Here is a 22,708-nt window from a genome sequence, read left to right on the forward strand (position 1 = left end):
AGGGATATAACACTTAGCTACCAAGGTAAGGCTTCTAATGTCCAACCTCTGATAAAATTAACTTCATAAGGGAAAGAACAAAGCCATGCTGGTTTTTTTCAAGTGTTTATTATGAAGGAAGAAAGATCAAGAGATTGCAGCCCTTTCCATACTTACCTGGAAGGAGCTCCCACTGTAATTAATGGGATTCACTTGTGAATAAACTGGGTTTAGCAGTGGGGTAAAAATAAAATATCATAAGTATTACAAGTAAGAGGCATAATGTAACCTCTAAAGGTTAAGTGCTGTTATAGCGTTTCAATCTCTTCTCCTATATTATATCTGTTCTGTAAACCTGGCAATTCAAACCTTTGTTCACAAATCTACAGTGAATACACACTGCGGGAAACCATGGGAAACCACATTAATTCGCCACACTTAAATTACAAAACATGGATTACTAACTTCAAACTTGTTCTTAAACAAAAAGCATTAGTTACAAAATCTCAGCCGTTAACCTTATTTACAAAAAATAATGAAACATGTATGAACCATGCTAACATTCTACTGTGTCTGTAAAAAAATGAAAGTAAAGCATTTCACCTTCCATTAAAAATGTAAAATGTGTAGCAACACAAAATGTGATTATGCCACCCAGTTCTCCTTGACTATTAATATGACTCTCGCAATGCTTTGATGCTCAAGCATAGTTTGGTATAGTAGAGCTATGCTCACTCTTTTGATTATCTCAAGGGCAACAAGAATTCATCATGTTCTGAAAGTGGGGAAAAAGGATAACTGAAAATAAAAAATAATATGCATACAGAATTGTCATGCCAAGTTTATATGCTGTAACAATTTCTAAAATGTAACCAAAACTAACAGGAACAATAAGGAAATGTCTGAATCAGATGCTTTACAAGGATGCATTTTCAGTGGTGATCCATTGATTTTTAGTGACTAACAGTGCAATCCTAAATCGAGTTCTAAATCTATTGTCTTCGGTGGATTTAAAAAGGTAAAGGTAATCCCCTGTGGAAGCATGGAGTCATTACTGACCCATGGGGATGACATCACATCATGACATTTTCTTGGCAAACTTTTTATTGAGTGGTTTGCCATTGCCTTCCTCAGTCATCTACACCTTCCCCCAGCAAGCTGGGTACTCAGGGCCAGTGCTAGGCTTTCTGGTGCCCTAGGTGAATCGCCCACTAGCGCCCCCCCCCAATTATTAAAAATATAGGGAAATTGAAGAGCGCCAAATTTGAAACTTTTCACATTTTTAATTTACTGATTTTTAATTTAATTTTTTTTTAAAAAAAATGTGACGTTATAAAAAAAATTGTGAGGAGAAGTGCTTGCTGGCCATGTTGGGAAAGAGGGGGGCAGGATAGGATGAGGTGGGAGGCCAAGTCACACATCGGGGAGAGGGGGTGGCTTGGCTTTGTTGAGGGCAGCTTGGTGATGGGAGAGGACAAGGGGACAGTGGTCAGGAGCCAGAGTCATGCGTCAGGGAGGGGGCACCCAGTGGTGCCCCGCAGGCCAGGTGGCACCCTAGCCGACTGCCTACTTTGCCTACTCCCATGCACCTGTTTGGTACTCATTTTACCGACCTTGGAAAGATATAAGGCTGTGTTAACCTTGAGCCTGCTACTTGAACCCAGCTTTCGCCAGGATCCAACTCAGGTTGTGAGCAGAGCTTGAACTGCAATACTGCAGCCTACTGCTTTGCAATGTCGGGCTCTAGCACCAGTGGACTTAGAGAGGTGTAATTCTGTTCAGGATTCCACTGTTAACTTCTTAATCAGTATCTGAATGGCAAAAATCCTGCATTTTCCTTATGAACATGTAATAGAGACTGCTCTATTACCTGAAAGGAAGACTAGGTTGATTTTTTTTCCCCAGGAGCGTCATCAAGTTGTCTTAAATTCGCATACAAGTTACAAGTATGTACCGTAATAAAAAAATTCATGTGTACAACCTTTTTAAAAGGGAGCTGTCAAACCACAATCCTCTCCCGTTCAGTAACACAAAGGAGTTACGCTGTAACATCTCCCAACCTTTCCAAAGGCTTTCAGGTTTTTAAATCACTATACGTTGCATTAAGGGAAGAATCTCCACAATATTGTGAGAAGATGTAGTCAAAAGAATATAGAATCATCAGGGTTGGGTTGTTGTTGTTGTTGTTTTTTGTACAAGACAAGTTTTAAAGGCATTTTAAAACACAACTACTGAGGACATTATTAGACTTCTTAAAATTCTTAGTTGGTACTGCAAGCCCCTCTGGAGTTAATTTTTTGCTCCATCTATTTTTCAAGGGGCCCTGAAGTTTACAGTTCTAACACATGCCTAGGATATTCTGAGGAACAAGCCAGAAGGAAAGTCTGAAGGACATTTGCCTATGCTTTTGGATCTCCTCTATAAGGAAGAGGATATTCATCTTCTCATATTGTAAAGACGAGGTATACATTTGGAGATAATGATATCGGGATTCTGAAGATGTACAGCTTCACACTTCCTCTCTCTAGCTGTTTGGGTCTCATTTTAAGGGGAAAGATACATATTGTCCCTACATACAGGCAATACTATGCACATCTGCCATTTATGTCAGAGTGTGCAAACATGAGACCTGGAACCACAAGAGCTTCTGGAGAAGGATATGAAGCAGTTCATGTTTTTCAACTAGAGTCTCCGTCCAAACGTTGTTGACCTTCACATACTCATGTGTTCTTATAAGACTAGCAAAAGAAAAATTTAAAGCAGAACACACACATTTCCAAACGGTTATGTTTTTCATGTAATGGCAACTTAGTGCTTCATTTGTGAAGCCCCTTAGTAAAATGGATACAGGTGGGGCTAAGGATCCTTTCCTCACAGCCATTTATTGTGTAAAATCCTTCTCTTTAGGCTGTACTTTTTCTCAACAATTCAAGTCCTTCTGCTGAGTCCATACATATTGCCCAATAGATCCATTCTAGATTCTTCTGTGACATCTTAAGGTTGCCAGGTCATCCCTGGCTACTGGTGGGGGATGGGAGGTAGGGTTGCCAGATCCAAACTGGAAACTCCTGGAGATTTGGGGATGGAGCCTGGGCAGGACGGGGACCTCAGTGGGTACAATGTCATAAAGACCACCAGGAACTCATTTGCATATTAGGCCACTCCCCCTGATGGCACCATTTTTGCGCGCGGTTTTTTGTTTTAAAAGCCCTGCGTAAACTCATTTTCATATTAGGCCACACCCCCTGACCCCAAGCCAGCCAGAACTACGTTCCTGTGTGTTCCTGCTTTTAAAAAAGCCCTGGAGACTACCCTTCAAAGCATCCATTTTCCCCAGCAGAACTGATCTCTGTCACCTGAAGATGCACTGCAATTCCAGGAGGTCCCCAAGTCCCACCTGGAGGCTGACATCCCTAGTGATCCAGGATTAGTTATGAGGCACACAGCTCCACTGTACGCTCACACAACAATTCTTCCCCTCACAAAGGGAGAGGAACAGGGCTGCCATCAGCAGTCAGCATAGCAAGTCACCTACAAAGGCCCATAGTCTAACAGAAAGCACAGCACCGCCTAGAGAGCCTTGGTCCATTCATTCCCACCAGGAAACTAGAAGTTGTTCAGCTCTGGAAGAATATTACATGTCCTGATACAAGGGGTTCCTGGGGCAGCACAGTAGTGGAGCATAGCTCTCTCATATCTGAGTTGTACTTTGCTCTCTCGAGACATCTCCCTCACAAGAAAATTGTTTACCCCGGTCATGATACTGCAGGAGCCTCAGGAATGATCTCATATTTCTTAAGGCAAAGGATACCATGTAAAAAGGCAGTGAGCCTTGCATAAGTGAGCCACATTCCAGCACCTTTCTGAGGCAACTCCACAACCAGGAAATGAGAGATTACCGCTGAGACTCCTGTAATATCACAAAAGTATCCGGAGCAATTTCCCACATCCTGATCAGAGAGACGTTAAAGGGAGTGGAACAATAGTCCCTCTAAGTTGTGGAGTCTTGTGAGCAAAAATTCTACTTCGTGAGCTACTGGCATTAAAGTTGTGAGTGAGCAATTTCGCTACTGCATAAATTAGTTTGCTCTGGAGCCATCCTTCCTGAGCAAAGACAAAAATGTGTGAGCTGGAGGCTAAAAAACTGCGAGCCAGCTCACACTAACTCACCTCAACATTGTAGAGGGCAATGGAGTGGAGCAACTGCTCTCTTGTTCCCTTTATCTCTGCCTCACTACATAAACATGTAGGTAGGGTAAGCATGGAGGGACAGCAGCACGATATTGCTCTACTTCACCAGATCTCAGAAATTAAGCAGGTTTGGCATTTTATTTTATCAAATTTATATCCCACCCTTCCCTGACGGGCTCAGGGCGGCTAACAACAGTTAGTACTTGGATGCCCATTGGTACTTGGTTGGTACTTGGATGCCCATTGGTACTTGGATGGGAGACCAACAAGAAAGACTGCAGAGGAAGGCAATGGTAAACTACCTTAGCTTCACACTTGCCTTGAACATACACCCTTCACGGTTGTCATAAATTGGCTGCAACTTAATGGCACTAATGAACATATGACAGACATGTGTGAGGGGGGCAGAAGGAATGGGGAAGGATTAGACTACTTCATTGGGGGATGGGATGCTGGACTGCAACCTGCCCATTTTCACCCCCAAACTAGAAGCACTGGAGATGGCAGACCACATAACCTGCACCTTTTATGTGACTGAGCTTGCAGTGCTTACAGTATCCGCTGCAATTCGCCCTTCTCAATAGAGTTGCTATTAACTACCACCTCAACATTGTAGAGGGCAATATTCCTTTTACCCCAGAATCAATCCTTTTGAATTACTGGCCAAATTTAAAAATTTGGCAACTCTATTACTCATGGCAGCTAAACTTCTGATAGCTCAACATTGGAAGCGAGATGTGTCTCCTACAAAACAATAATGGATGTCTAAAGTATGGGAAATGGCGGCATTAGATAAACTAGCCATACAGATAAGGGTAAGTGACTTACCGCAGAAAGAAAACAATTTTATTGAAAAATGGTTCCCATTTTTTAATTACATCAACTTAAAAGAAGAATATGAAAAATGTATTCCAAAAAAGTACATACACTTCTTGTATTATTGAAGCTTTTTATATATATAATATATATACTGGCATTAAAGTTGTGAGTGAGCAATTTGGCTACTGCATAAATTAGTTTGCTCTGGAGCCATCCTTCCTGAGCAAAGACAAAAATGTGTGAGCTGGAGGCTAAAAAACTGTGAGCTAGCTCACACTAACTCAGTTTAGGGGGAACAATGGTGAAAGATAATATATTTAGATAATAGTGAAAGATAATATATTTGAAATATGAATTGTAAATGCAAAACTATGAATTAATAGAAGACTGTAAGAGTGCTCTTATTAATATTGTTTTATGTATATTACATGTATTTATTTTTTGTTGTTTATTTTGTTTCATGTTTGTGGATATTTTTAGAAAAATTAATAAAAATTTAAGTATGAAAAAACAACAACCTACCACCTATTTTTAACATGTTGCAGGAGACAAAACAGCCTTGAATAGTTGCCATCTTACACTGATAGACTTAAACTTTGTTTTTATGGCTTAGTTTTTATATTGTGTGTTTTAATGCTATTATTTTTGTTTAATGAGATGTTGTGACCCACCCTCCCGCTCAAGCAGGCTCAGGGCGGGATATCAATCAAATAAATAAATATTAGTGGTGTGCCCACTTGACCCTGAATGTTATCTGCACAGTGGTGGAGAAGAGGGTCAGCAAGGTCTTCTGTCAGATGGGGTTTTATTGTACTGCATTTATGGCATTTGTAAACAACACTCTACTAATTACAAGTGAACTCACAGGCACCCATCATTCTCATACTGTCTTGATTTTAAAAGCTGCTATTACATCAAGGAAGCAATTCTAAAAAAAAGTCTGCTCAAAATAAATCCCATTTTATTCCATCAGGCTTATTCCCAGGAAAGTGTGTTTAGGATTGCAGCCTTTAGGATGTAAGAAAAAACTCTGTTTCAAAATGACAGAATTCCATGATTTAAAAATTTACACTCTGAATAGTTTAGGCCGTTAGTCCACACTAGGCTTGCCAATCCCCAGGTCCCAGCGAGGGTTCTTCTGCTTTCCCAGGCTGCTTCCCGCCCCCAGTCAGCTGGCCGGCGGGGGGAAGCCCCGCCCCCAAAGCCACCATGTGACTTACCCCCTCCGGAGGCTCCAGTCTCCGCTTAGAAAGGCTTCCTCTTGGGATGGTGTCTGTGTTACTTTGAAGAAGTTGGTTGCAACTCGTGAGTAGGCTTTTGCTTTTGACATGTACTGGCTGCAACTCGTGACTCACTTCAGAGTCGCCAGAAATTGGGGGGGGGGGGCGGGGGGAGAGGAGAACGTCTGCTGAGCACTTCATTATTCCCTATGTGGAGATCGATTCTTATAGGGTATAATAGGGAATTGATCTGGAGGTTTCAGGGGCTCTGCAAGGGGCTGTTTTTTGAGGTAGAGGCACTGAATTTTCAGTATAGTATCTAGTGCCTCTCCCCAAAGTACCCCCCAAAGTACCCCCAAAACAATTGGACCAGGGGGTCCAATTCTATGAGCCCCAAAAGAAGGTGCCCCTATCCTTCATTATTTCCTATGGAAGGAAGACATTTAAAAAGATGTGCTGTCCCTTTAAATGTGATGGCCAGAACTGCCTTAGAATTCAATTATGCTTGTCACACCCTTGTTCCTGGCTCCGCCCCCAATGTCTCCTGGCTCCACCCCCAAAGTATCCTGGCTCCACCCCCAAAGTCCCCAGATATTTCTTGAATTGGACTTGGCAACCCTAGTCCACACGGGCTTTTACAAATCCCAAGACAAAACCTTGTCTTCATCCAAACGAAAAAAACCAAATTCCTCCCCAGCATAAGGCGCACCCCAATGAAAACTAAAATCTGCTCACCCGGTTTGATCTTACATCAATGGTCAATGGACTAGGTTCTTCAGAGGTATTTTTATTCCCTGCCTTGAGTAGATCAGGAGAAGGAACTATAAGTTTTAAGAAAGTTTCCTTTTTGGCTTGATTTACCAAAGACAAAGGGTTCACATTGGGCACCAATCCCGTAGACTGTATTACGCTTGTATGTTTGTTCACAGATTCCTCCTTTGCCTGAGAGCTTTGGAAAATAAAGGGAAGCTGCTGTGACAAAACCTGAGGCTGCTTCTGCTGGGACTGGAATGATGGGTGAGTCTGGGTATCAGACACAAGAGGTATTGGCTGGTGTGTTCTCTTTTCCTGGGGTTTTTCATGGTTTTTTTGTCCGTCTGCTTTCATCTCTGGTCCGCTATGCAATAGCACCTGCAAAGATAGAAAAATATATATACACACTTAAGCTGAAGACCTAGTACATAATATTAATAATCAGTTCAATCAATCAACCTTTACATGCCATTAAATGTTGATTGATTGATTGATTGATTGATTGATTGATTGAATAATTAGTTGCTAAAGTAGTCCCAGAAGCCTGCTAACCCAGCCTATCTTGTCACAGTCTGGGAGCTAAACAGAGTCAGCCATAGTTGGATGGGAGACCACCAAGGAAGCCCAGGGTTCGTATGCAGTGGAAGGCCACGGCAAATCACCTCTGCTCATCTCTTGCCTTGAAAACAAAGCCCTTTCTGAACTTTAATCCTGGTTCAGCCCTGTCCCCAAAATGACATTCTACACTACACTTGAGTTCACCCCTGTTTTTATCTCAGTCTCCCTCCCCCCGCCCCACTTTTCTACACTATACCCGTTTTTATTTTGTTTTTGTTTCTGAGTAACCCTAGTTTTGCCCCACAATTGTCCCAGGATATATGGATGCTGCTTTGCCCAGGGTTTTCCTGCGAGGTAAATGAACACGAGTTGAACTCAGAGAAAACCCAGGTCAGAGCCCATGAGTAAGTTGTGGCTTGATGGCACACAAAGTTTATTAAAGTAGTCCTACAGTGGTCCAACACTAAAAAAAAAAAAACCAGATTAGACAGTCAACGGCATGTGCCCTACCACAGCCCCAAAAATATGTACATTGAGCATCTGTCATCTCTTTGTAATAATCTTAAATTAACCTTACAGTATGTCTCCTTCACACTATTCTCTGTTACGTCCTCCTTTCACTTTGTGAAGCTGAAGTTCAGAACAAAAATGCACAGTGAAAAATTCAGTTGCTTTTGAATGTATGCCACGCGATTAGCCTAACGGAACACTGAGGTTTGCATTCTGGTTACTGGTTACTGGACAGTGTTTAACTGCTATGCGAAGAAAAGAGCAGCTGTAAACAGAATTCAGTAGCCATGGCAACACACAGGGCAGCTGAACCTTTGAGACACGCATCACTTCTTTGGCCTGGTATCTGTTTTGTATTTTCCTAGTTCACAATAAAATAAAATAGGACTTGGGTTAGTTACTTTCCTAAAATATAGCTCTCTCCCTTGTGACCTTTATTCTTTCAGCAAATCGTTAGCAGTCAGAAAAATATGTCCTCTATTCATTTTAGATTAGAAATTGTTTACATTTAAAAAACTAAATTGTAGAAAAAGAATTCCTAAGGAACTTGATTTAAGGTAGGAGTGGAGAACCAGCCACTTGTGAACTTAAGCAAAGCACTGTTTATATTCATCACATTTCTATTATGAATCACCTTTCTAAGAACATCTGAACATTTTTGTTCATTTTTGTGCTTGCCTATTATAATGTACCTTTTGCATGATTTTGCTCTTGTTCCCACTGGAAAGGCTGTGCCAAACTGAGAGGTATGCTGCAGCTAACAGCCAAGTTAACTGTTGCCAAAGCATTTTTACACATCATGTTGTCCTTCAGCCAGCTGCATAAAGCTAAAGACTGGCTTATAAAGGACTATACACAGAAACTAGCATTACTGTACCTTGTTCTTAGTTTTCGGCTGTGCTTCACTTTCTGAATCAGAATCATCGTCTTCACTTTCTTCAGGGCTTTGATCCTCCTCCTCTTCCTCTTCCTCATCTTCCTCCAAATCATCTGAGTCACTGCTGCTAATGCCTTCACTGGAAGTGTCTGAAGAGGAGCCAGAATCACTTTCACTGTTGCTGGAACTATCAACTGCTTTTTTTCTGGGTTTCTTAGGAAGAAGAAAAACATTTGTGCATACGTAAATCTTTTATTAGTTGAACCACCCAAGACTTCCTGACACAACGTTAAACTTCACCTTATCCTCTTGTTAACATAAACTTGGAACCACCAGAAGTTTTCCATGGACAGAAGCAACTTCCATCTGTGGACAGCAATCTCCCTCTGCTATCCACAGTGCCCCTCCACATGCTGCTCCTAGGGCAGGAGTGTCACTGGCAAAAATCTCATCCCTTCCATATGCAGAAATTCTCTGATGGATCCAACCCACTGGCTAGTGGACAGAGAGTTTCACTTGACTCTGCAAGGACTTGATGCAGATCCTTCCTCTAGCATGGAGTCATCACGATTTACCAAAGACAAAGGGTTCACACTGGGCACCAGTCCCATAGACTGTATTACGCTTGCATGTTTGTTTACAGATTCCTCCTTTACCCATGAGCTTTGGAAAATAAAGGGAACACGGGCAATTCACTCCTATCTCTTCAAGTTCTGTTAAATGGAATTAACAGTGATCTATTCAGAGGACTGTTGTGAGGCCTAACAAAGCAAGCCTTTTGCAAACTGGAAGTGCTGCATGATATATATGATGATCTCCAGGGCACTGCCCTTTTTACAACTTCCCACTGAAGGCACATGTTGTAACTGTAATTAGCACAAGCAAACAATTTGGTCACTAAAAACATTGGACTGAATCCAAAGAACTGTTTGGACTGTTTCCTTCCAAGAATATAGGGAGAATGGTTTTCACCAGTCCTCCCCTCCCACTCATGAAGTTCCTTGAAATTCTGGTGCTATGGAATAGGGAAGTTCACTGAAATTCTGGTGCTAGGGAATAGGGAACTCAGAGGAACAACATGGTGGGGCAAAGTAGGGTCTGCAATGGGACAGGAGGACTGGCAAAATTTCTCCCTCTTCCACTGGCAGAAAATTAATTTTAGATTAGATAATTATAATTGTACATGTGATCATGCATGTTGTTCAGATATCTACACAGAGAGAAAATAATATGAAAAAATTCTAATTTTCAGTGGTGATCACATACCACAGAAGGAAGCCCTTCATCTGGAAACTGCTGTATTTGAAACCCTCTACACAAAATGGATGCATATGCATATCTGAATGCAAAATATTCATTGCAGTACTACAAGACGATGAAGGCACATATTTCTATCTGCATGTCAACACAGAGGACATTGAGTATGTCCAATTAAAGTCTTAGGCTGTGCATGGGTTTAATTTATTGCTGTTCAGCTAGCGGTTTTCAAAAGACACCAAGATGAAAAAGGCAAAAATGTGCTGACAGGAGTGGACTGTAGGGACTGTATCATTCTAGTCGTGTTCAACCTATACTAGTTCCCAGTTTGCTCCTGGATCCTATTCAAATTGCTGCTATTGACCTTTAAAGCCCTATATAGCTTGGGGCCAGCATATCTTAAGGTATGAATCTACCTGACCACTATGTTTGTCTTTGAAATGCTGCTTTGGATGTCTCTAACATCTTTGGCTAGATGGGAAGCAACCCAAGAAAGGGCCTTCTTAGTCATGGTTGGTGCTTTTTTTGTAGCAAGAACTCCTTTGCATATTAGGCCACACACCCCTGATGTAGCCAATCCTCCAAGAGTTTACAGGTTTCTTCTTCTTCTTTTTTTCAATTGTAAGTAGTCTTTTTATTATTATGTTCCCCTTGCTATACAGGTATGGAAAAATCCTTAAAGACAAAATAATCTGGTTTGCTTAGGCATTTGTTTGTATCTCAAATATACAGAGTTTGTATCTATTGGGACCCAAAGCTTAGGCATTTGTTTGTATCTCAAATATAGAGTTCCTCCCCCCCCCCAAAAAAAAAGTATAACTTTTATTAAAGCTATAGAATCAACAAATATTTTACAATATATAATGCAGTGTCAATCTTTAAAATAAATTTTTTAAAACTTCAGAAGAGGTAATTATATTGCAGCATTTCAGTTACTGAAATATTGCTGGTAGGATACTAAGTATATTGGAAGCTAGGGGAAATAAAAAAAAATAGGAAGCCAAATCCAAGAGGGCTACTAAACCAATTAAGGAGAAACATGAATAAAAATTAAAAACTTTTAAAAATATTCAAAAAAAATCTTTGCATTCAGAAGTGGGAAATTAAGAGCTAGCTAAGAAATCAATAATTAGCAAGACATATTTTATTTTAGAAATAAAACCATGAGTGGTATGTACTGTTGGATGGAAGAAATTACAGGGTTCTTAGTACATGGTCTACTGTAAACTCCAGGAGGATTGGCTACATCAGGCATGTGTGGCCTAATATGCAAAGGAGCTCCTGCTACAAAAAAAGCCTTGGTCATGGCATCAAAATAATGGAATTCCCTCCCCAAGGAAATTCAGCTGCCACCTTCTATTAATGTCCCTGAAAGTGAAGACTTCCTGTTTTGTTTAGCATTCCTTCACTGATGTTCCTTCCCATTTATGTGATCTTTTTTCAATTGTTTTTAATTGTTTTATATATTTTATTTTGTTTCTCACTTGAGAACCCTAAGTTGAGAAAAAAGTGGCATTAAAATGTTTTAAATAAAGAAAAAATATTGAACGTTCACATGCCTCTCAGATTAATTATTATACATCTGTTTTTAATATTCAATCTAGTTGTAAAAATCTGGAGCAAATGTGTTAAGAAGAAGATGATATTGGATTTATATCCCGCCCTCCACTCTGAAGAGTCTCAGAGCGGCTCACAATCTCCTTTATCTTCCTCCCCCACAACAGACACCCTGTGAGGTGAGTGGGGCTGAGAGGACTCTCACAGCAGCTGCCCTTTCAAGGACAACTCTTGTGAGAGCTATGGCTGACCCAAGGCCATTCTAGCAGGTACAAGTGGAGGAGAGGGGAATCAAACCCGATTCTCCCTGATAAGAGTCCACATACTTAACCACTACACCAAACTGGCTCTCTATGTTTGTATAACCTATTCTAGTTTACTTAGAGATAATTCCCACAAAGTTACTCTCAATACACGCACAGGACTCCAGCTTTAAGTCATGTAACGATTATTCTAATCAGCATCTTATTGTAACTGCACAAAACTCTACAGTACAGTCCTGTATACCAGAGAAATTTTTTAAAGGAAACCCCAGCAATTATGTCATTTCTCTCTAGGAGTTGTTTTACCATAACGTTTCCAGTGATTCTTAGGGAAGTATGATGTGATATCCAGATCTTCCCGGAAGTGACATTTTGTCATAGTCATAATGCCAGAAGTGACATTATGTCATTGCTCCCCCCCGCCATGTCCCCATGCCCACCATCTCTTTGCCTGACCAGGCCTGGCAGCCCTCACACCAATGTGTCGCTGGAAGACCTAAGCGCTACTTCAGCCTGGTCCTGTTCTAATATTACACAACATACTAATTAGTGGCTGCAGATAAAATGCACATCTCCATTCAAATCAACATATCTGTAATGTTTAACAGGACTGAATAAATATTACCATGTGGATGCACATCTGCATCTCCACTGACTGTACACACCATTTTCAACCCAAGGTGCCTTGATTTAGCCTGAAGTTAGATGGAATATGTCTTACTAGATGGAAAGAAAAACATTTTAAATTAAGAATTTTAACTTTTTTTTTACCTTATCTTTAATCTTGTCAGCTCTGGCATCCAGAATCTGGTTTTTATTTTGTTCCTGGTTACATTTGTGACTTCCTCCTACTGAAGTTATAACCTTCGCTTGCCCTGGAGAACTTGCAGTTGTGGTGGATAATACAGATGTATTGATGCCTGATACTGATGTGGTACTGGTCCCATTTACTGATCCATTAACACCTTAAAAAGCAATTTAAAAAAATAAAATTGAGTGTTAGCAAATACTGAACGAAAGAGTCAAAATGGGCTTGCACAAGGCCTAAGATACCAAGAAGCATTTTAATACACACACATAAGCAATAACACCTCTCTAACCAAGTAGTTCCAAAGATTTATTTTCTACCATTTTCCCCCTTTCACCACCTTTATTTTCCTCCCAAAGCTATTCTTGAGGAGTTCTGACTCCCAGGAACAAAACTTGGTGGGCCAAGTAGATTGCAGTGGTGAAAAAAACCAAACACCACCGAGTTCACAAAGTCTGTGGATGGATACACTCTAGTATGTTTATTTCAAGGAAAAAAAGAACATTTCAAAATATTTTTTTAATGTTGAGAAGCAGGATATATAAAACAGCAATGACAGCAGTTTTGCCAAGATCTGTAAGCCACAATTTTAAGCCATTTTTAAAAGATAAAAAGGCAAGAGAGCCAGTTTGGTGTAGAGAGCCAGTTTGGTGTAGTGGTTAAGTGTGTGGACTCTTATCTGGGAGAACCGGGTTTGATTCCCCACTCCTCCACTTGCACCTGCTGGAATGGCCTTGGGTCAGCCATAGCCCTGGCAGAGGTTGTCCTTGAAAGGGCAGCTGCTGTGAGAGCCCTCTTAGCCCCACTCACCTCACAGGGTGTCTGTTGTGGGGGAGGAAGGTAAAGGAGATTGTGAGCCGCTCTGAGACTCTTCGGAGTGGAGGGCGGGATATAAATCCAATATCTTCTTCTTCTTCAAGTATTATGTAAATAGGCAAAATATTGCATATTGGAAGGATATGTGCTATCTATGCATACATCCCCGTATTCCTGTTGTTAACTCAGCAGGTATGAGACCAGAGAAATCTGTAGTAAGTCACCTTAAAAATAATATGATCCTTAGGGCTGCCAACCTCTAGGTGGGCTGTGGAGATTTCCCGCTATAACAACAGCTCTCCAGACAGCAGAGATCAGTTCTCCTGGAGGAGATGGGTGGACTCTATGGCACTGTCCCCTGCTGAGGTCTTCCCCTCCCCAAACCCTGCTGGCCTATCATGAGCAAAGGAAGGGAGGGGTTGTGATCTGGGGGCAACCACTGCGACTTCAATTAGAAGAACTCACAGTTCAGGTACTGGAAAAGAGCATTCTTTGCCTGACATCCACCACCAGTTAAGGTAGATCAGGACTTTTTGGTAGAAAAAGCCCAGCAGGAACTTATTTGCATATTAGGCCACACCCCCTGATGTCACCATTGTTTCAGATAGGGCTTTTTGTAGAAAAGGCCTAGCAGGAAGTCATTTACATATTAGGCCACACCCCTGATACCAAGCCAGCCAAAACTGTGTTCCTGTGCATTCCTGCTCAAAAAAGCCCTGAATTAGATAATGTGGAACATAAGCTGCAGTCCTGCAAACACCAGGTGTAAGCTCCACTGAATAAAATGGGACTTACTTCTGAGCAGACCTGCCTAGGATTGCTCCCTTTATGTACCAGTGGTGTGATTCAGTAAACCTACATATGTAAGGTCTACAGTAGAGACTCTCTTTTGAGAGTCAAAGCTCCCTTCGTCCTATCTAAGGAGGTTTCATACATGCTAAATAATGCAGTTTCAATCCACTTCAGTTACCATTTTCAAGTGGATTTTGCCATTTCACATAAAATCCATTTGCAAAGCGGATTGAAAGTGCATTATTTCGTGTGCGTGAAAGCACCCAAAGAAAGGGAGCTTCGACTCTTGAGAGGTATACCCTGAAAATCTTGTTGGTCTCTAAGGTGCTACTAAGACTCGAATCTAATCATTTTAATAAAGCACATTATGTGAATATACAGGGCTTTTTTTGAGCAGGAACACACAGGAACACAATTCTGGCTGGCTTGGTGTCAGGGCAAATGATAATAGGCAAATGAGTTCCTGCTGGGTTTATTCTACTAAAAAAGCCCCATGTTGAACAATGGTTATGTCAGGGGTGTGGCCTAATATGCAAATGAGTTCCTGCTGGGCTTTTCCTGCAAAACTAGCCCTGTGTATACATACAGCAAAGGTAGACTTAAGTACATTAAGGGCATTTTCACACATGCTAAATAATGCAATTTTGGTCTGCTCTAGCAACTGTTTGCAAGTGCATTTTGCTGTATGAAATGGCCAAATCCAGTTGCAAAGTGAATTAAAATTGGATTGAAAGTGTGTTATTTACTGCGTGTGAAATAGGCCTAAGTAGGCTTAAGTAGGGTAGTCTGTCTGATCATGCAATAGGCATGACCAGGGCTTTTTTTTGAGCAGGAACACACAGGAATGTAGTTCTGGCTGGCTTGGGATCAGGAGGTGTGGCCCAATATGCAAATGAGTTCCTGCTGGGCTTTTTCTACCAAAAGAGCTCTAGGCATGACTCCCATTCATTTTCCAATGTGTACAAACCACGGGTAAACAAGACCATTAGAATATCTGGATTTCCATTGTTCATGGCATGCTCAAATAATCTGTGTAATTTATTTTTTAAAAATAGGATATGCATTTTCTGGAATGAAGCATGTTCAGTTTTATTCCAGTTTTACAACTTACCTTTCTCCAAGCTGCCTCGATTACTTTTTCCTGCAGTTCTTGAATGGAACGAAGTGGAGTCGTGATTCTGAGCAGGAGGAGCAAACAGAGGAGAAATTCCCAGAATTGGTGGGAAGAACGCTGCTCCAGTACGGGAGTGTACATCTGCATTTCGCCACCATTCTGTCCAAGAGCAAAATAAAATATTGAGACAAAAATATTAGTAACTCTGTTCTTGTTATTTTACCTACTGTTCTAGTAAAACTCCAAACAGACATCTAGTATCCTAATCAATTTGTCCTGATCCCACAACAGTATGGAAACCTACATCCAATATCTGAGTCTTGTCATAAGGCAGCCCTAATCTAACACCAATATTATTACCTACTATCCAAAAGTGAAGATCCCAAGTTTTTCTTGGCACGAACCCTGAGCATACTCAGCAGGAGCAAGAGTCCCCAGATCACTCCCAGATATTTTCCTAGCAATCAAATTGTGCCAAAACATCTTACAATGAGACCATGGAACCCCATACCTTCAGGGAGAAACAGATAATTACCCGGTCCTGTCTGGCAATCTGTAAATCTGGCATTGTGCAACGAAGAAGTCCCATGCATGCCTCTCACCAGAAATTTCCAGGAAAATAACTAAACTGGAGTCCCACTATCTCCATAGGTTAGTTTGGGATTTTCTTGGAGAAAAAGCCCAGCAGGAACTAATTTGCATATTAGGCCACACACCCCGACACCAAGCAAGCCAGAACTGAGCTCCTGTGCATTCCTGCTCAAAAAAAGCCATGGTTTCTTGGACAATGGGCCTTTAAGACGCTATCAGAATGGACCTTCAAAAGCACTGGTTGCTAGTAACCTGTTTGCTGCTTCAACTTATTGTTATCTTTTTCTTTAAGCCAGAATTACATGGAGCTATTGCCAAAACATTCTTTGCCAAGTTCTCCTCTCTGTAAAACGTTGCAGTCATTTATATTTTGCTCCATGACGTCATCATGGCAAAGACCCTCATTCTGTGATAACGCTATTTGTTTAGTACATTTTTATCCCCTCCTTTTCTTCAAGGAGCTTATGGAGGTATGTATTCTTCTTCACCCCTTTTATCTTCACAGCCACCCTGTGAGACAGGTTTGAGCATGACACTGTAACCGTTACACAACGCTAGTCATGTGATATCACACATATGGTAGAGGATTCAAAATATAACTGGAGAACAGAAGTATGTGTTGTTAGTTTGGTGGCACAATATATGCTCTGTAGGCAAAAGGCCCCATGTTCAATCATGTTCAATGATCTAAGTCAGCGTAAGGTTCATTCATATGTGATGACATTTTTAATAGGAGTCTTGCATCTTAGTTTTAGCCTAATTTGTCTTCCATCAAGTCTTTGCTAGCATCAGCCTGAGGGTCTTTGTGATTGGTGGAACAGGACAGGAATCTGCGGACAGGGCTCCTTACTGAATAGAAAAGGAACCTAATCCTTTTTTCCCTGCACCCTCAACAATTGCCAAAACTTAATGCTGCCAGCAAACTTTTCACCAAGGAATATTTTGCCCACAGAAACATTCACACAGTATGTAGTTCTTGTGGTTAGTTCTTTGGACTGACGCCACAGTGAGCTTTATTCCATATGCAGATTAAAGGTTTGAATGAAAATTTTTGCAGTACATCGGAAGTCTAGTCTGTGCACTTTAGAGATGTTGATTATAGATAGCATTCCGATGAACCTCCTGGAGAATGAAATACACTTCTTGTGTGGGGGGACTTTAAATACTGCCTCATATTATCAGCTATTTCACAGTAAAGCATTTGTAGGTTCCAGTTACTAATTCCACAGTATGAGATTTTGAGAACTAAAACCATCAACCTTCACTGATTTTAACAGAAGCACTTCTTATATAAAGCTGAGCCTCAATAGAAAAACTGGCTATCAGTTAATATTTTAGAGGGTGAATTATGCTGGTAGTTTCTTGGATAAGACCCTCCAGTGGAATGGTACTTCTGTTTGAGAAGAGGGGCCAGCAATTTTCCTCAATCCCCCTCTTAGTACATACCCCCCCTGGCCCCCAGGAACAAGATGTCAGCTGGCTCAGTGAGCTGCAGCAAGAGCAAGTACTAAAGTCCCAATCTGTGAAGTCCATGGATAATTAGATACATACATGCCAAAGAAAACCACAGGCCTGAAAAATGCTGATACCGAAATCAGCAAATCATATAGATCAAACTGACTTAAGATACATGTCACATATTGTTCAGAATGTATAAAAATTGAAACAAATTAGGAAAATATGCTTTGATGGTAAAAGAGATTTATCTATAAAAACAGTGGTTCTTGTGACTAAGACCCGAATACAATGATTTTTCAAGAATTGTGTTAGCGGTGCTGAAACTGATTTTAAACATACAAAGTTTGAGGGCTGTTTTTTGTTTTGTTTTTAAAGTACTTCTCCTCAGAAGCATTCATTACTTTAGTCCACCTGGAGCACAAAGTTTGGAATAAGTTTCTGAGGGAAAGCACAGGATCTCTATTATCCATCTTGATTAAAAACACAGATTGGGCAGAGCACTAGAAAATACCCAGTGGGTAAATAATCTACACACATTAAAGTCTGAAGAACAGATGACAAGATGTTCTCATTTTATAAACTTGTTTTGTAAAAAATCTTAAATGCAATTGCATTTCCCCCTATTTTTAAAAAAATGGCAAACTTTTGAAGGAAACCAGGCAAACCTAATAGGTGATACCATTCAAAACCTGTATGTAGTTTTCTCTAAAGCACCCTCTGTCTTTCTTTCTTACTACAGGAGAGCTTTCTAAGATTCATGCATCAAGTTCAGCAGTGAATGAAGGGGGAAATGGTGCCAAAAACAAACAGTCTGCCGTTATCATGCCAATGTGAAACTACAATTTGGTGATTTTCAGCAAGGCAAGGCAATTGAATTTATTCGCCTAATTCATATCAGCATTTCTAATACCAGATTTTATATACAAATTACACCCTGCAAAAGAGTGACATGGAGGGGAGGAGTTTATAGTAGATAATATAAATAGTCTGCACTGCTTGTACCCCAATATGGAATTTTGTTTTGACTAGAAAAGGGAAGATAAGCAAGCATAAAAATGAAACAGTAAGAGAGTACAAGGAAATGCCCAAAATGGGTTTGTAAGGAACACATATATATTCTCTTGGAGAGTAAACAGATGGCTTAATCCAGCAGTTCCTTGTGCCCCTCCCCCAAAGTCCTATTAACTTTGCTGACAGGGGTATCTATAAACTACGTTCAAGTAACAAAACAAACCATGTTTGTTTGGTCCTAGAATGAGCCTCAAATGTGGGGAGAGGGACCAAGTCTCCTGCTGTTATGGAAGACTCCCGGGCATCAGTCCCCTGGTCTCCACAGATGCTTCAAAAGCTAGTAGAAGGAAAATGGAGGGGGGCACTCTTCAGTTAAACCAGAGATTGGAGCAAATCTTTAAAATGTTGTTCCAATGTGATGGTGTCACTTCCTGTTTTGTGCTCAAAGTGATGTCACATGTTGAAGTGATGCTGATGAGATTTTCCCTGCTCCTAAATGTCTCCCAGCAAGTTGCCATCTGCAGTTGGCAACTCTAGCCTCAAAAGTCCTTGACCTTGCACTCTTTTTTCTTTCCTTGTATGTCTGAACAAAGGGAATGAAGCCTACTGTGCTTCATTCCTTGACTACAAGGCAGGATTCTATAATATTTAGAGCTATGGATCAAACCACAATGTACAGTGGAATCCTAAGAAGTTACACCCCTTGAAAAAATTGAAGTCAATAAGTATAGACGGTTGTAACTCTGTTTCAGGCCTGCACTGTTAGAATCCTGATTTGTATGCAAGAATCAAATCTCATGACAAATCATTAGCCACCATTTATAGCAATAAATGATAATATCCTAGGAATAGTACAAAAACCTTTCCTGGGATATATTCAAGGTGATACTGTACCAACATGAAAGCAACCTAATCCAATTTTATTGAGGCCAGCAATATTAAGCATTGGAATATAAAACTGAACAACTGAACTACACTATCTACATGTAAATCAGTTTACTGATCAATAGAACCAGAGCTTATAAATTAAAAAAAAAAACTTACAGAAAGATCAGTTAAAGCATTAAGGGGTTTTTATGGAAGCCTATTGCTCTGCAACAAATTAGCATTGCTGAATGGACTGCTCCTATGAGAATCCTAAGGTACAATTGCCACTGAAGTAAAGTCAAGTATTTCTCTTCCCTGATTGAAATACAGGTTTTCTTATTGACCCTTGGAAACTGTGAGAACAAATACACCCTGATCCAACAGCAATACCTATTATAGATAAAATTGGTACAACTGCACAATCCATTTGGCATAATAGAGAAAAACCAGTGAACCAGAACACTGTTACAGGGTCAACATCTAAAAAATAATTTTCACCCCTGAGATTTCTATGGTTATTAAATAATTGTATATTCAGTTACAGCCATTCTTAGACAGTTACAACTGGACCATAACCACATTACTGGTCAAATAAAAACAAAACAATCTATGTTATCTATCCTGTTTGGTCTATAACTGAAATACGGGAACACTAAGTGCAAACACATTAGACAATACTCCATCACCTGTAAATGTTTTGCTATAACTTTGACAAATATGTACAACCATCACCGGGTAGCAAAATTCCATCCTTCTGCCTTTGGCATGGTCTAAAGCAAAAAATATTTGAGCCAATGTCAATTTAAATATTTTAGTGTTTTGCATGCAGGGCTTTTTTTAGAGAAAGCCCAGCAGGAACTCATTTGCATATTAGGCCACACCCCCTGACACCAAGTCAGCTGGAATTGAGTTCCTGTGTGTTCCTGCTCAAAAAGAGCCCTGTTTGTATGCATACTGTTTTCAGGGTGTGGTAGAAGTTGCCTGTCTATTAGTAGACAAACTGCACTTCAGCTGAGCATGATTATTCAAACATTATTACACCCAAATGCTAAACAGATTAATATATGCACCTAGAAACAATAATATTTGGACGAGATTCACCTTTTATTGTTTCTTTTATTCTTTTTATCGTTGTCATCACATTGTTAAACCTCTCTCTGCAATGATGAGGTCAACAAACTTCTGTTTAAAACTGGGATTACCAGGCTTCCCAGTAATTAACCACAAGGTGCAGCGCCGTGACCACAGTGGCAATAGCTAAGCTGAAGGCACTGCCACTTGAAAGTACGTACTTGAGAGTTGAAATTAATGGGAAATAGGACTACGATAGACACAGTATTTTCCATCTCTTCATTTTTCTTAAAAGCAGCAGGCAGCCACCAAACTTAATTGGGACTACAACAGTAACGGAGGAAGGTTAATTCCTTTTCACAGCCATTTTTCCATTGTAAACCCCTACCCCTCCCATCTGCCATTTACTCCACTTGCGCTGTTTTTAAAGAAAACAGAGATAGAACATTTCATCATAAATCTCCAATGTTTTTACTAATTTGCCTGATTTTCACAAAACAGGACAAGCTCCACCAGTCCAACCCAATCTAATCCAATCCAAATACCTTTATAGGCATAAAGCTCCACCAGTTTTGAAAATCTCAACACCAATATGGCATTTCTGGTTCTTTTTTAATGTTAATTCAGACATATAAGTAGTATAAATTTTATAAATCAGCAAAAAACAAATGGACATTTACTACCATTTCATTATTGGAATTAGACATCTTCTATTGATTACCAAACAATGATCACAACTGGGAATCTTAAGAGTTTGGATTGAAACAGCGACACTTGATTGAAGGTAGGAACAAGCATTTCTCAGGTCACTAATATGTGATTTGTAGGAGGACCATACTTAATCACCACCCCAAAATTATTTATACTATTGCTATCATTTACTTGTGTAATAAATTACAACCCAGAAGATCCTGAATATTAACCACTTCCCAATCTTATGGTTAGAACAGGAAAAAAAAAAACCCTGGACTTCCGTTGTCACTAATTTTATATAATTAGCACCTGTTTGTTTTAGGAACATTCATGGTTGCATCTTGGCATACAAGGTTACCTGGAAAAGGTGCTAGTTGGGGATGTGCTGCTAAGGCTGTGGGTGTACCAAGTGTCCCCAAGCCACCAAATTCTGTATGCCCTGAGCTGGCTGTGTGTAGACCAAAGACTGGGTGGCTGACCATTGGGAAGGCACTCGACACTGTGGACAGGTTACACGGTTGATCCCCAGCTGTTCTGAATAAATGTCCTGAAGGGGAAAAAACAACATTTGAAAAGGAGCTGTAGAGAACCCATGCTCATCACATAACGTTCTGCCCTGCAATGTAAATATACCATATTAAAAGTTTTGTTTTTCAAAAGAGAACAATTTTATGTTTTTCTTTTTACATTTATTGCCCGAGCTTATTCAAATACATTAGCAAGCTCAATTGCCTTGAACTAAAGGCATCATATTTATTGACATCATAATTTTGGTACCATAGAGGTGCTGTAATTTTTTTATTATACATCTGTGCAATATTAACCACAGGTGCTTACAATGCTATTTAGAAATGAACAGCGGCTTTCGTCTCCCATTAGCTTACATACAAATCTCTTGCTTGACTTCAATGGGACAAATCAAAGAATGATGTCTTTACTAACAGGAAATAAATCTGTAACGAATCAAATGGATATAAACTGACAAAGGGGTGTTTGTCTTCCACAGATTTGCTATTAATGCATCAGCTGTTCTCACCAGCTTCTGTTTTGATATCATATTCAAAATATGCAATATACAGGACAATAAAAGGGTTTTAACATAAATGTGAATATAGTGTCTTATGTTCTACTACTGAAGTCTGGATATCTTTAGATACTTAAATCCAATGACTAGAGTTGTACAGGCAAGACAGATCTTTCTACAAACCTGAAAAGGGACCTAGGTTTGCAGAAAATGTGAAATCTAAAAGAAAAATACACTGGGCTGCTTAAAATATCCAAAAGTGATAAAAGGAGTGCCTATAGCTTTAAGCAATGGATTCTCTCAGTAGCTGTTGTTAAGCAGCCACAGCATTCCAAGGTTGGCTCTGTCAATAAAAGCAGGAGGAGGGGGTCAGGCCATTAAGTTTTTGGGGAGGAGCCTGAGGTTTGAGGAGGGGAGGGACTTCATAGAGGCATAATGCCAGAGACTCCATCCCCAAAGCATCCATTTCCTCCAGATTG

At 40.2% G+C, this 22,708-nt stretch overlaps 1 protein-coding gene across 21 annotated transcripts in view; it reads right to left on the minus strand.

Annotated features, from left to right (window-relative positions):
• The window catches only part of BAZ2B (bromodomain adjacent to zinc finger domain 2B), a 186,026-nt gene that overhangs the window by 99,020 nt on the left and 64,298 nt on the right, over positions 1–22,708 (minus strand). For 19 of the 21 annotated variants that reach the window (XM_060257178.1, XM_060257167.1, XM_060257166.1 and 16 more), the window contains exons 3-7: positions 21,564–21,752; positions 15,512–15,673; positions 12,756–12,949; positions 8,908–9,120; positions 6,945–7,340 (exon numbers count right to left, since the gene is read on the minus strand). In XM_060257178.1, the coding sequence (XP_060113161.1) occupies positions 6,945–7,340; positions 8,908–9,120; positions 12,756–12,949; positions 15,512–15,673; positions 21,564–21,752 (1,154 nt within the window). The remainder of the gene's footprint in view (positions 1–6,944; positions 7,341–8,907; positions 9,121–12,755; positions 12,950–15,511; positions 15,674–21,563; positions 21,753–22,708) is intronic. The other 2 variants (XM_060257175.1, XM_060257179.1) reach the window with 1 other exon arrangement.

The sequence above is a fragment of the Heteronotia binoei genome, chromosome 16 (genome assembly GCF_032191835.1).
Source record: "Heteronotia binoei isolate CCM8104 ecotype False Entrance Well chromosome 16, APGP_CSIRO_Hbin_v1, whole genome shotgun sequence".
Classification (NCBI taxonomy): domain Eukaryota; kingdom Metazoa; phylum Chordata; class Lepidosauria; order Squamata; family Gekkonidae; genus Heteronotia; species Heteronotia binoei.